This window comes from Diadema setosum, chromosome 11, assembly GCF_964275005.1.
Source record: "Diadema setosum chromosome 11, eeDiaSeto1, whole genome shotgun sequence".
Lineage (NCBI taxonomy): Eukaryota > Metazoa > Echinodermata > Echinoidea > Diadematoida > Diadematidae > Diadema > Diadema setosum.
The window spans coordinates 21,867,053-21,882,955 of record NC_092695.1 but is presented as its reverse complement, the minus strand read 5'-3'; the positions used below and the strand labels follow the sequence as shown (position 1 = coordinate 21,882,955).

General features: G+C 38.8%; 1 protein-coding gene across 1 annotated transcript in view; it reads left to right on the top strand.

The window, feature by feature from the left end:
• The window catches only part of LOC140235354 (bifunctional epoxide hydrolase 2-like), an 81,671-nt gene that overhangs the window by 50,228 nt on the left and 15,540 nt on the right, over window positions 1–15,903 (top strand). Inside the window, exon 6 of the mRNA XM_072315382.1 lies at window positions 6,157–6,225. Within this exon, the coding sequence (XP_072171483.1) occupies window positions 6,157–6,225 (69 nt within the window). The remainder of the gene's footprint in view (window positions 1–6,156; window positions 6,226–15,903) is intronic.

Below are 15,903 nucleotides of genomic sequence, written 5' to 3'. Positions count from 1 at the left end.
CCCTAACTCGTGCAATATTCCCTGGTATCCCATTCATAGCCATCCAATATAATATAAATATTGCACTCGTTAGGGCCAATATTGCACTCATCTTCGATTCGTGCAGTATGGGCCCTAACTTGTGCAATATTCATATTATATTGGATGGCTATGAATGGGATACCTAACATGCATTCCACATGAAGCAATCCTGTGTCTTGCAACTTGCTATTGTAATCCAGTTAAGTTTAGGTCTTTAGTCAGGCACCTTGGGGCATTTTTTGAATGACCTCTTTAGGTATGTACCTCACTTCCAAATTGGAGTGGAACTACTTTTTGCTCTAATTATCTTCTTTATACTCGATACTCCTTAACAATTGCATGAATTGGGCCTGGCCAAGAGTGGTGGCCCAATGCCCAAATATTGCTTGTTTCCAATATGGCTGCCATCCGGTTTGCATCCAATGTATGAATCAGGGTACGCTGGCAGCGAGTAATATCACCTCAATGATCCGGTTAAAACTCTGCCAGCAAGTGATGATTCAGTGTAACCTCCCGATGAAATTGGTCTAGATCTTTATACCATCAATCTCTTTCAAGACAGTGCAGCATCTGCGTCTTCAGTGAAGCACGGGATGAAGCTTACATTGCACGGATCGGCACACAGATCTTCACCACGACTAAATTTGATAGACATCCGGGTCAGACCAGCCTTCTGAAAGGTGCACAGCCACTGAATGCGATCATCAGAGTCTTCCAATGGCAAACAGTTTGGGTGAAGGCAAACATGTCTTCTTTATGATGGGTGCAATGCACATAGAGTACAGGATGCACGAGATGATAAGAAAGCTTCTTTTTGACTCGCGGGATAGGCCTTTCTCAAGGCCCGGTCACACTGCCCAAAAGTCGCGTAAACGCATGAATCACGCAAGAAATTTGGTTGTGCGTGCTTGTCCGTCGATAATTTTCGCTGGTTTACGCAATGAATATCACCGATGAATTGCGCAAGAACTACGGAACGATCACGCAAAAATCACTAACCAACCACGCAATTTTAGCGCATAGGCACGCAAATGCCCCAAATAGGGCGAATTCGTGGTTGTGGGCGACGACTGAGGTCCACGGAAAACCACGCATAATCTCCGCATTATCACTAATGAACTGCGTATGAATCGCGCATGCTTTGCGCATGAACGCGATAGCGGCAACATTTTCGCGAACGATCACTGATATTCCACTCATATTTCGCGCATCGTTCGCGTAAGAACTACGCAAACTACGCAAAAATTACGTAAAACAGCGCAATATTGCGTAAACTTTTACGCGAAGCCGAGTTTTGAGCTGCTCAAAACCTGGAATCGCGTAAAGCGCCGATTCGGCGCACATCGGCGGACAACTACGAAGGTTCCACGACAGACAAACTCATGAAATGCGCAAATCGCGCATTTATCGCGTAAGGCTCGAATTTCTTACGTGATTCATGCGTTTACGCGACTTTTGGGCAGTGTGACCGGGCCTTCAGGCAGAGGTTCTGAACTATCGGGTCGTGCTCAGTCTGCACACAGTGAGCGGAACACAATATCAAGTATACGTGTGCAATGATTGTGTGTAATAATATGGGAAAATGCATGGAGAAATCAAAATAATATGTTTATGTATTTTACGTGGAATCAGTTCCCGTCTGTTGTCTGGCAGAAATGCATCAATCTTGCAATGCTGTTGTTTATTATTTTCCCTCTCCACCACGAGTATATGGAACGTGTATATCATTTCACGTGAAGTTGTTGTGATGTCTGAAAATGCGAGGCTGTATATTGCAGGTGGCCTATTGCAGGTGGCCTTCAATTTTGTTTGTCACGTTATATTGACATGTTTAACAGACTGTTACTCACCAGGATGCATCTTGAAATGTTTTGAAAAAACTTCTGCTAGATTTCACATGAGCGGATGATTATTAGTTGTCTTTCTGCTATCATCTTGTGTGAAACAAAGTATTGTTTCTCTTCCAAAGATAGCGTGCCAATTAATCTGCACTTACTGTTGGTGCTCAATAAACCTCCAGCCTAGACATCCGTAGGCGTTGTGCTGTAGAGAGGGATCTGAACATCTCTCATGAAGCGAGACTTCTCTTTTCTTTTCTTTTCCCCACTAACAATGTGAAACAAAGTATTGTTTCTCTTCAAAAGATAGCGTGCCAATTAACCTGTACTTACGGGTGGTGCTCTACACAAGACAGTCCAACCCACCTCCAGCTTAGATATCCGTAGACGTTGTGGTGTAGACATGGTAGAGCGAGACCTCTCTTTTCTTTTCTTTTCCCCACTAAAGTTTAACAAGAAACATAGAAGCATTCGCACATTCTGTTTACATTTCCCATCACATGCTTTTAACTACGAAGGTTCCACGACAGACAAACTCATGAAATGCGCAAATCGCGCATTTATCGCGTAAGGCTCGAATTTCTTACGTGATTCATGCGTTTACGCGACTTTTGGGCAGTGTGACCGGGCCTTCAGGCAGAGGTTCTGAACTATCGGGTCGTGCTCAGTCTGCACACAGTGAGCGGAACACAATATCAAGTATACGTCGTGCAATGATTGTGTGTAATAATATGGGAAAATGCATGGAGAAATCAAAATAATATGTTTATGTATTTTACGTGGAATCAGTTCCCGTCTGTTGTCTGGCAGAAATGCATCAATCTTGCAATGCTGTTGTTTATTATTTTCCCTCTCCACCACGAGTATATGGAACGTGTATATCATTTCACGTGAAGTTGTTGTGATGTCTGAAAATGCGAGGCTGTATATTGCAGGTGGCCTATTGCAGGTGGCCTTCAATTTTGTTTGTCACGTTATATTGACATGTTTAACAGACTGTTACTCACCAGGATGCATCTTGAAATGTTTTGAAAAAACTTCTGCTAGATTTCACATGAGCGGATGATTATTAGTTGTCTTTCTGCTATCATCTTGTGTGAAACAAAGTATTGTTTCTCTTCCAAAGATAGCGTGCCAATTAATCTGCACTTACTGTTGGTGCTCAATAAACCTCCAGCCTAGACATCCGTAGGCGTTGTGCTGTAGAGAGGGATCTGAACATCTCTCATGAAGCGAGACTTCTCTTTTCTTTTCTTTTCCCCACTAACAATGTGAAACAAAGTATTGTTTCTCTTCAAAAGATAGCGTGCCAATTAACCTGTACTTGCGGGTGGTGCTCTACACAAGACAGTCCAACCCACCTCCAGCTTAGATATCCGTAGACGTTGTGGTGTAGACATGGTAGAGCGAGACCTCTCTTTTCTTTTCTTTTCCCCACTAAAGTTTAACAAGAAACATAGAAGCATTCGCACATTCTGTTTACATTTCCCATCACATGCTTTTAACATCGGAATTTTCATGTACACATTTTGCCTGGAAAAGAATTACCAAGAACTACCCAATACAAGTTCGAAAGAAACCATTTGGTTCATACATAATGTACTCGACAGAGTGATTTATAGGGGCCTACTTATCACCGTCCACGTACTCGAACAGTTTTCGCTAAAGATACAAGTGTGTTTACAAGACTGCAGACAGTAGAATGATTTGCCCCTTTACAAATCAGACTATATCTCTTGAAATGTCTTCAAACGTGAATTAAAGTCATTCCTCTTAAATGATTAGTGTCTAATATATATATATATATATATATATATATTTACATACTGTCCTACTTTAGCGGGGGGGGGGGGGGGGAGGAGGGTTCGACAAATTACTCAAATCCGATTTATTGATGTTTTCCTGGAAAAATATTGTGCAGAAATCAATCCTATTGAGATATGTCATTGGAATCGCCAGCGCAATATTTTTTCATTTGTAAGAAATATATCGCGTTTGTCACTTGCTGCCTTATACCAGGGATGGGCGGTACAGGTTTGACAGATCTGCGAGTGCATTATACAGAGTTATTAATATTTCTTCCAGGGGGACATGGTGACATGCACTTCACAATTCCATGTTCAATTTTCCTAAAGAGTACACCTAACAGGAATGTGTGTGTGTGTGTGTGTGTGTGTGTGTGGGGGGGGGGGTCCTCCGGGGCAGTGTTTTTGGCAAGGGTCTTTTCCGTTTTCAGTATGCACCAAACCAGATTACAGGATGTATTTGTTTTGTACATCTTAACCATGTTTATCATTAACTAATAACATCACAGATCAATATTTTGGTATTTTGAGGTCATTGACCTCTAAAGGTCATCAGAGGTCAAAGGTAGAAACCTGTCAATGCCCTGTGGAATCGGAAGATTTGTAGTACAAATGCATATTTAGTGCAGCGTAACTAAGATCTAGGCCTATAATTCACAAATGCCTCCAAACATCAATATTCTGATATTTAAAGTTCATTGACCTCTGAAGGTCATCAGAGGTCAAATCAGACTTACTTCCCGATCTTAAAATGAATCTTATGGTATGTACTAACACTGGTGAAAGTTTCATGCTTTAGTCAAATTTTGCACAATTCTCATGATTTTGAGGGCTTAACTGTTCTACTAGCAATAGGTTTTTCTTAAAGGCCGAATCGCCTTACGTATTTTACACGATATTTAATGCTTCAAAGAAACACGATCACCTCGTCACTTTGTGTGTTAGTTTGTTTTATCTGGCCAACTTGTACAAACTATTTATATGGCAAATCGACAGTAACGTCATCATCAAAATATGAATAAGAATACTTATATACTTAATTTAGATATAATTGCGTGTCTACAAGAACCAATCGAATCGTATTTCAAGGTGCAGGTAATGGAGAGTCTTGGTAACTTTGCATCATCTGTAGCAGTTTGCTTGACTCGGATTAAAGGCATGGAGGCAATATGGCACCTTTTTAATTCTCTTATTTTTGTGTTTTGTTTTGCTTGTTATTATGGGGGGGGGGGGTTACTGAAGGATCAACAACAGCAACAACAAAGGGAACAGAAGATTTTAACCTCGAGTTAATACAATGAAGTGAAAGCCAATGAGGAACCAGGGAGGATAACAGCTTCGTCTAGCGTGGCGGGATTTGACCAACAGTGTAGTCACTCAGACATTTTGTGATGACCCTGAAAGAAAGAAAACCGAAGCAAAAGACATAATTGGATCGGGGTATAGCATATCCAGTTCATCTTAGTTATAATGGAAATGTTGTTAGCATGGCTGGATAGACACACATAATATCGTATTCATCTCGGATCCCTTTGAGAATAAATCGTTTTCCTAAGCTTTTCAATTCCTCGGATATCCGTCATCAGTCAGAACTTTATTATTCATTGAGAGAGATTAAAAGAAGAGAGGATTTCGGGGATTTTCCACGTTCTTGGTCATCAGATTACGACTAATAGGCGGCGGTCGCATAATGTAATAAGTGAAGGAAAATGGCGAATTAATGACGAATTACAGATCAGGACAAGTTTCTGTGTAGTGTGTCGAAGGTCGTTAATCAAACGGTTTTCAATGGTTGTATATATTCCCATGGTTTAAGCAATCTTTGTCTAGACACACAATTACATGACTTTATGATGACGATCATGCTATGTATATATTTCGTAAGGGTGTATAATATCATATTCATATGCCAATACAAAAGAATGGGTAGAAACCAAGACGTAATGCAGTTAGACTGTCCTCGTATGCCGAGTAGGCAAAGGGTATATAACTTTTGTTCGGAATTTATTTGGGGGACTCAATCAGATGGGGTTTGCAGGACAGGAGAAAGGAGGGGGAGAGAGGGGGATGGGGATGGAGAGAAGGGGAACGAGGCTTTACCCCCTGGTCATTGTTTCAGCATGTCAGCTTTTATTCTTCACCCAGTTCTTTGTTCTTTGACGACATCCAGAACGGAAGATTGCCCAACGCGGGATGAACGTTGACCTTAAACAACTTGACATATTAATCTACACGGTCGATCTTGAGATCGCTTATCGGGCATTAGTATGCAATCTTTTTTTCTTCTTCTTCTCCCCCTTTTTTATAACCATAATTGTTCACCACTTTCTTCTTTTCATCCTCTCTTCATTATTGGATGGGATCGAATTTCAAGTCAGTGAGGAATTAATCCTCGATTTCCCGCCTTGCGTTCCCCCTCCCCCTTCGAAGTTGACTGGGTTCACGACAAGGGGTCATTCTTTCTTCTCTGATTGAAATCTGCCCCTCTGCAGGTGTGTACGCCGGCGGGACCCATCGCTGCAGATGTAGACCGAATCACGCACGCCTACGTCACTACCAGGGTAAGTAAGCTATTGGATGAAAGTATACAGTAGCTTAGTCTACTTTCCAGATCCTCTGCCAATTTTAGCCCCTTCCACAAATTGCGCCCTCCGTGGCGACGAAGTGGCCGCCGCCTTTGCCTTCGGCAGGACCATTCACTTCAGCCTGGTACTTCTTTCCTTGTTAGAGGGCGTTGATATTCTGAGAAGTGAATAAGTATAGGCAGATGGTCTTGAAGCCAGACTAACAGTAGCTAGAAGCAGGGCTAGGAAAGAGACAATGCTGTAACACACGGCACTCTGTGTTGCTGGGTTTTGTTGTTTTGTTTTGTTTTGTTTTGTTTTTTGTTTGTTTGTGTTTGTTTGTTTGGTTGGTGGTTTTTTTGTTGTTTTTTTTTGTTCTAAAACGCTTGATTCGTGACGGGGATTTTACCTACCTCAGAGATGCGAAGGGTTCATGTATTCCCCTGATTCACCACGAGCAGAGAATTCCTTGGATACCATGGAAATAATAACAGAGATAGTGAAATGAGATAGACAAAAATTTAGAGAGATAAACACTGAGTGGATAAATTGACATGTTACAAAAAAAAATGACAAATTGTAACTGAGAAACAATAATGAAATAATTTTGGCCTTCCTGACGTACAGATTTTTAGAGGATAACATGGATTTTATCTGACAGCACGTGAGCATGAATGAGATACAAAATTTCTCATTGGTTTTATGGGTCATCGTTGTCCTAAAAATAATCCGATGATGTCCTTTATTATTTTCTTCGCTAAATCATGTTTATTTATGTGAAGCCATCTCCTCACACTAACTTTTAGAATAAGATCCTGTGTTTCACTCTGTGTGTGTGTGTGTGTGTGTGTGTGTGTGTGTGTGTTGTACATGGCTTTTTTTTTTCCATGGCCGCTCATCGCTCATAATTGTGGCGTCACCATTCATTATTCCATAAACGGATAAATATTCTATCCAGAGCATTTTCTTGTCTAAGAAAGAGTCTCTCTAGACTCATTCTTCATCCAGCAATAGTTTGTAAGGTTTTATGTCGATTTCTCTTTCTTTCTTTTTTTTAATTTTCTGCGGCAAGCTTTGATACAAAGCACTGTGAATCCACCGACTAGTTTGTTATATCAGGGAGATGGAATCCACCCTGGTTATTATGTAGAAAACCGGCATAGCTGCAGTTTAACGAGAGAAGCGAGGTTTATGATTACTGTTTTCTCACGGTTGTTTCGCTGCGCCTAGCCAAACGATGTGGTTAGCTGAGTTGCAGCCCGTTTTTTTTTTCTTTTTTCTTTCTCTCTCTCTCTCTTACTTGCCTAATTTTTCTTGTCACTGCTTGCCGATTGTTTGATAATAATTTAATTTCGTCTTTCACTGCGGCCTTGATAATGATCAGGTGGTGGAAAGACTGCTCAAATCAAGCCCTCTTCCTGAATATGGCGACTGTGAACTTGCTGCCCGCACCGGCCAAGTTTTTTTTTTCCCCCTCACGAGAGAGAAAGACCTCACTGGCTTTTGAACGGGAGTTCCGCACCACGCTAGGGATGGGGTGGCTCATTAGCGTTTTGCCCTGGCATAGGGAAACGGAACATGCAGAGCAATTATATCGTACTTTATGATATTGTGTAGACAGATTGTATTTATAGAATTCAGAGGGTGGGATATAGTCAGTGTGTAGCGATTTAGGTTGATGTCGAAATAATGACCTCATGCACCGCTGTAAACTTAACAGAAAAACAGAAATAAATTGACAAGACGTGGGGGGAATAAGGGTTAAAGAGATTACCATCAGCGCAGGGACTTACTAAGACCAAGGAGGTACTAGGCGAGCCTAGAGTACCTCCTTGCGTAGACCATGGTTAGACTGTGAGGACGTTCTTTGCATGTTTGCAGGTTGTACTTCGTTCAAGGAGTATAGGGCGTGTAATAGGTTGAGGTCAACACTTCTGTGAATATTTTACAGTTCGCGATGCATACAAGTCAGTTATATTTGATTTTCATCTAACAAATGAGGTAATACTTAATACCAAGCACACATTTTACAATCATACTGTTTAAACAATTTATGAGACAAAAGTTGAATCCTTTTTCACTATATCACAAAATATAATATACTAATAAATTGGATGATAATAGAAACAATATATTACTTTGCAAAGATGACATAAAATTAAATGTAATGATGGGAAAGAGTATTCTTTACTGAAAAACCGAGATTGTGAATTGTGGATCAACATATAGATGATCAGTATCATTAATTTAAGTCATTACTACTATCAATTATGCTAATCGTTACGATCGCGCGTCTGTTGTTTGAGAAAGCTCTATATCATCTTCAAAAGTTGAGAATACAGAATACAAATTTGTGGAGACGTCAAAACTCTAGCTGATTTATTAGTCACTCATTATAACATAACTATTTCTATTAGAATTATGCCATATTTCCTTGACAAATTCTGACAAGTGCCTTCATATCCATCTTACTGCTATCAAGATGCCTTTCATCCAAAAATTCCCAAAATATATGCTCCATATCTATATTATTCATTTCTTTTCTTTGTAATATTTCAGTTAAAGATTCAATTTTGAATAACCGCTTGGTGTTCTCTTGAGTAAAACCAAACTTTGTCCTACAGACGCAGATGACGCAATTCAAAACTGAGAATGACTGAACGTGTGAAAGCATGTTAGATTTCAGATAACTTCGGCTGTCTATATCACGTAATTATTTCCATTTAGTGCATCTTCTAGAGCTCTATTTACAGGGTATAACCGATTTGCACCTACATTTTCCATTATAGAGGCAACCTAATGCATAGCTTATGGAGAAGACATACACACATTCCCCCCCCCCCCCAAAAAAAAAGGTGTATAAAGCCAATACCTTGCCTGCTGCTCTCTCCCCTGTTACCAACCGTGCCTCCATCAGCACAAAATACAAAGGGAATCTTTTCCCACCGTGAAAATGTCCCTGGCTTTGAGATACATATCTCACACCTGTAGATAATTTCCTATGGAGACGTGTATTGAAAACAAACATTTCAAACTACAAATCTGTGAAGTAAAAAAAAAAAACAAAAACAACGAAGACACACTCACTTCGCAATATTTGATATGATTCATGTTCAGTTTCCAGGTGATATGTTTCATTTCTATCCTGAAAATTTTCATTTGTTTGTTTGTTTGTTTCTTCCTGCTGAAACTCCTGGGTTCTTAGGGCCGATCTCCATGCCTTCCATGTCATCTAACTGTAAACAAATACAGTCCCTCCAATTTTGAAAGAAAGCATGTCTAGCCTTCTGATTCTTGTTTGTATTTTGTGTCGGAATCCACCTTCGTCAATTCAATTCAATTCAATTTCAATTTATTTACATATTTCTCGAAGAAAAAATACATCAAATATAACAAAATTTGATAATACATAATATCCAGCTAGGAGGCATGATATTGCAAAATAAAATATATGATATCCAGCTACGAGAGATACATAGAATATTGCAAACATATACAAAACATACAGTGGTCGAGCTATGAAAGTTGGAATCTGAGAATGAATGCTACAGAAATATGAAGGAACCTACTTAAAAGCAAGCTTGTCGAGCGTAGGTCCCAGTTAAAATCGAGCTCAAGATTGAGATGAGGAGCATGGGTCAGTCTCTATCTACTGTAGTTACTATTTTAAAAATAGCAATCCTAACTTTCATGATATACCTCCGCCTATGTGAATTTGTGAATACACACACACACACACACACACACAAAAGAATGCCATTGGTGAGAGATGTCAGAAGAATTTAAAGGACCAAATAATCGATTTTCCATAAACAAGAAAATGATAGAAAATAGAAAATGATAGATATAACGTCTTGAGAATCTGTTCAATACGTTCGTATCCCGTTTGTTTAGTTTTTTTTCCCTGTAACGCTTGGTGACGTGACTTTCTCCCACTTCAGCTGCTATTAATACTTGTAGTAATAATGATGATGATGATGATGATGATGATAGTAATATAGGTTTTCCCGGCCAATTTCGCACTTTTGTCAGTCCAATTCCTAATTGCTGCATTCAATTTAGCACAATTTAGCCTAGATGGCATGGTCGGTATTTCAATTTTATAATCTTTTCATTCAAATTCATTTTGGAGCATTCAAATTACCTTTAACATCACTCGAATCAGCACTTTTTCAGTTCAAATTCGTAATACAAGCACCATTTCGCAAATCGTTCATTCAATTTAGCATGATATAATCACGTGATCACGTATACGCTGCGCTTGTTCATTCGAATTCATTCTTGGGCATCCAATTTCGCATTTACTGCAGTCAATTTAACAGACACGTTTATGCTCTTATTCCTTTATTCATTTTCATTCATCATAGGTATTGTTTGCAAGAATCATAACATTTCATATTTTCGTATCCATTCTTTATTCTGATATCATCTTTGCAACAGTGCTTTCAAAATATGTGTAAGCGTTTATAATGTTCGATAGCATTATTTCATTCACAGATACATTAATCTTAAGTTTGTTTTGACATTAATAGGGAGAAGGAGGTTTCAATTTACATCGTGATTATTTCTTTCATCTGCATGTTTCATTATTTTCATTTGGTGGGTGCTATATTGCGTTAATCATCATTAGGAATAATGTTCTTGGATCAGCTCCTAGCTATCAATTTATCAAGGTTATTACCCTCAAATGCTTCTATGATTCCCTATCTTCTTGAGAGATACGCCTAAATCTAACTTGTGCTGCCATGACTGGATATAAGAAAGTGAACTGAATCTATGGTACTGGTGCATGTATAGTTCTGATATCATGTATGAAAGAAGAGGGGTGTTACAGAACAACAAACCTGAGTTATTTAGGGTCAAAGATACCCTTAATATATACTTAACAGTGTGTGGATGAAACAAAAAATTCAATTTAAATACGTATAAATCGCGGTTCTCACCTTTTCAAAATAGAAATAACATTACGCCAATTTGAATGAACATGTTTGGAATTTGACTGCCCATACGCGAAATTGAATGACTGAAATACCATTTTCCGCCAGTGCTAGCGAATTTGAATGACTGAAGAGCACGTGTCAATTTGAATGCCCGTTTTACGAATTCGAAAGACACATGTGCGAATTTCATTGATCGAAATGCTAAATTGAACGAACAAGTTGCAATTTTGAATGACAGAATGTGCAGTGACGAGGATTTTCGCTAAATTGAATGAACCTTTTATCAAATGGACTGACAAAAGTGCGAAATTGGCCGGGAAAACCTATATAATTAGTATTAATATTCTGTTAGTGTTAATATGAGTATCAGTAGTGTAAGTATTAGTATTGATATTAACATTAAAGGGATTGTATAGTTTTGGTTGAGACCTAATTTCAGGTTTCTAACATTTTTTGGTGAGATAATGAGAAACCTCTTACAAAATATGAAAAAGCATGTAATTCTATGAGGAATTCGACGTTTATTTGATGAAAATTGGTTTTGAAATGGCTGAGATATCCAAAAAGAGCGATTCTAATAAAGTGTGGGACCCACACTTTATTACAATCACTTTGTTTTACTTTGTTTTTTGATGTTTCAGTCATTCCAAACTCAATTTTCATCAAATAAACTTTGAATTCCTCTTAAAATGGTATGTTCTGTACTACATCATGAGTGTTTTCTTGGTATCTCGCAAAAAGTTAAAAGCCCAATTCTCATCTCCACCAATACTGTACCATCCCTTTAATATTAGTATAGTATAAGTATTATATCATCATTAATATTATCATCATCATTAGTAGCGGAAGTACCGTTATCATTGACATAATCATCATAATCGTTATACTACCAACTACGTCTTCGATCATCACTTCAATATCTCTTATACAGTATTTGTATGGTCCACTGCTTATATTTTGAAACCTCGTTTCAAGAGTGCAAGCATTACTTTTTGTTCACTCCTTCCCGACAAAATTCAAATTGTGACAAGTCCTTCATCTGACAGCACCCCTCCCTGGTGGCCGTTTGTCGCTCATGGACCTAAAGACATAGTGATATTCTCTTATAGAATTTGAATATGAGCTGAAAAGTTTGTCGAGGGTCAGAGAAACTCGCCCATGCGCTTTATCACGTCATCCGTCCCTTATCGCCGAGACGGACAGCGTAATCCCATCTGTGTGGGATTTTTTTTTCTCTCTCTCTCTGCCTCACCCGCTATCTACATATCTATCTATCTATCTATCTGTCTGCCTATCTATCTATCTATCTATCTATCTATCTATCTATCTATCTATCTATCTGTCTGTCTATCTATCTATCTATCTATCTATCTATCTATCTATCTATTTATCTATTTATCTATTTATCCATCTATACATCAATCTATCTATCTTTCTATCTATCTACTATATTCATATCGTTATGTGCACGTAAATACTGGGAAGTTTGACACTTGGCGCCGGACTTTAATACAAAGGGAAGCGATTTTTTTTTTTAAATTGTTACCAGACCTGCGTGACGAGTGCTTTCTGTCCAGTTCTTCCCAGCTGGACAGGCCTGTAAACCCCTCCCGGCTCTCGAAATCCAGCCGCGTCCGCGACAAGTTCAGTTTGGACTCATCTGAGGAAAGATTGTGTCGACTGATTGATGCCGATTACAGAACAAAGGTCCATTGAAGAAATAGGCAGAGCAATAACTGGAAAGCAAAGTTTAGCATCTTATAATATATTCACCTTCTCCTGTATTAGGATTCTAAGAATTTCTTTCAGATAATGTTCACACCATGAACATTGATGGACGTGATTGTGAATGGGATATCGTCACAATCTATGCTCGATCAATGTAATGAAATGATATTTTGTAATCTTTTGTCACCATTTACATGAAAAAGAGGTCTTTGTCTTATATTATAAATGAAAGGGAGAGTTTGGCTAAATTCAGTCTAACCTAGAAATTGAATCCAATCTGTCCTGAAACTGAATGTTACTGCCTAGCATAGCAACAAAATTAAACACAACTTGTAAAAAAAAAAGAAAAGAAGTAGATATACACATCTCGAACCCTCTTTTTTTTGTCATTGGTTGTTGTTTAAACGTGTGCATGGCAAACTTGAGCAACTAGCTTTCAAAATGGTTTTACGCTATGCAAACTGTTGATTATATCGGCTTTTATCATTGATGTATACACAAACATGTATACATGAACGAACGGCCACCGGGTACTGTCAAAAATCCCCTTATCATTCGAAGCTGAGTCATGTAATTTCTTTCAGATTTTCAACTAGTTAATTCTTAGTCAGAGGCATATACTCACCCGTTCTTTCGACCGTCAGTGAAAATTGCGAATAACGCTGCGCGTTTTAATGTGTCCTTATGTCTTAGCAAATTAATTGAAGGGGATTCCTTTTTTGTTGTTGGTGTTGTTGAAGAAAATCAAGGGGGGGGGGGGGCATTGAACGATGTCCTCGTGCAATGTTCCCCGAGGATCTGCCAGGTGCGAACAATTTTTACCTGCTTCACCAAGCCGGATTCAAGAAAGGCGGATTTCCACTTGCTTTAGATCGTGAAAATCACTTTGGTCAGCGTCTTTCAATCTTCACCTTAACGCCACAAAGTTGATCTGTAAACCGTCTTGACTTAAAGATATTTTAGCATTGCTTCAGGAATTTCTGTTCTTATGAATAAATAATAATAATTCAAAAAAAGAAGAAAATCCCGAGCTATGGCGAACTTGTACAGCCTTTCAAATAGCAGACAGAGAAAATTAAAAAAAAAAATGTTTGGAAGGTAAAAGAATGTTATGCATGCAACGACAGTTTAGTCATTGATATTGACATTCGTCTTTTGGGGGATAAGTTGGCGGTCCAATGACTGCATCTTTAAAAAGCGATGAAGGATTATGATAAAATATCGTGATAAAGGAATAAAAACAACTTAAAGCAAGCAAGCAAGCAAACAAACAAACGAACGAACAAATCCACCGAGCAGAGAATTTCTATACTGCAATGTTATGTAAGTGATGACCATGATCATTTTATTATGCAATCACTGGCATTGAAGACACCATCTGTTTTATGTGCTGACAGCCATCAGGATATTAGCAAGATCATTGAGCTGATCAGGGAGGTCCCTGAACCGATGAATATTTCATGGCTCATTTATGCGTTGAGAACATGTGATGTGGAGTGTCCTTTCCGCCATTCGGTTATCTTTTTTTTTTTTTTTTTTTTTTTTTTTTTTTTTTTGGGGGGGGGGAGGGGAGGGAGCAGGGGAGGGGTTGTTTTGCTTTGTTTTTGATGGGGGGGGGGGGGTGGCCGAAGGTGTTGACAACGCCACCGATGCTCTGATGCACAAATGAGGTCCCTTTTATATATTGCTTGCAAATTAAAAGACAATTTTGATGAAACTTCTCTATCGCTGTGATCGTTAGGTTTCAATGTATCTTATATTTAATGAAAGTCAACTTCAAACTGGTGTAGAGTTGTATAACTTAAAAACCAAACCTTCGAGATGCTACTGTGAAGAGACTACGATCCACTTTCCAGTATTTTGTATTATGCCACAATAGAGTATTAGATGGGGGAAACAGTGAGAGTTTGTAGCAGGCCTTGTGACACGTGATTCACAGGACCGATTACGTAACATCCACGTGATTGATTAAGTCCTCATGGACTTGCAGCACAGCACATTTGTCTTGTCTCCTCCGGTCACCTTCCCACTCTCATTACGATTTTCCTTTCATGCTGAAAACGTTAAGGTATGAGTCAAACTTGTCATTGAGAAGCATTTACTATGTTATCAATTTACATAATATATTATCTAACGAGTTGTCATCTAAGGAATTCCAAACGGTGTTCGTAATTTTACATTATGCAGTGCATAAATCGATAGTGTCATGTATAAATTTTTGGAATAAATTGCGGTCCTTGAGCAGATAAACCAATACTCTGAAAAACCCGCAACAAATTATACTAAACAAGAATGATTCCATACGGGACTCACATATTCATGTAATGTACCAAAGTAATATCATTGCAATACCACTTGCTTAACAAGTTCAGTTGTTTAGAATCCGTGCATGCTTTCTTCTTTTGTTCTGCTTCCACGAGTATGAGCACCCACTCATGCATTCCTGTGGTAAAGTTGCTATATGTCATCATCCTTGTTCACTGTGATTTGTTATGAATTTAGAAAATATTCTTATTACTTATCCCAATCACTGTAAATTCTCTAGCCCTGTACCCAGCATAACCAATTTATAGATGTTCAAATGCAAAAGTCTAAAATTATCAGAAGTTCTCCTTTAAGTACTGATCTCAGGAGAACAGGATTCAGTGACCTTAACCCACGGTGTGCCACATCAATTTTCTGTTCATGGATATGCGTATGAAATGTGTGCACTTCTGGCTCCTTGGCACAAAAAGGTTAAACCCGGAACTGTAGCTTTTCGCTTTGCTCGTGGAGGGCGCTATCAACAGTGGCCTAGGGGCTCCGCAGTGCAGGAACCCGTTCTATTTCCAACGATCGAAGTCGACATGACTGTTCAACACCTAGATAGCTTCTTTTTTTATATCACGTATTGGAATAGAGTTCAACTATCAAAGATGTCACAAGCTAGAAGAGTAAACACCTATCAACAAGCGCGCAGCAATGAAACAACATCCAGATCTGGGATGCTCTAAGCCAAAAGAAATCT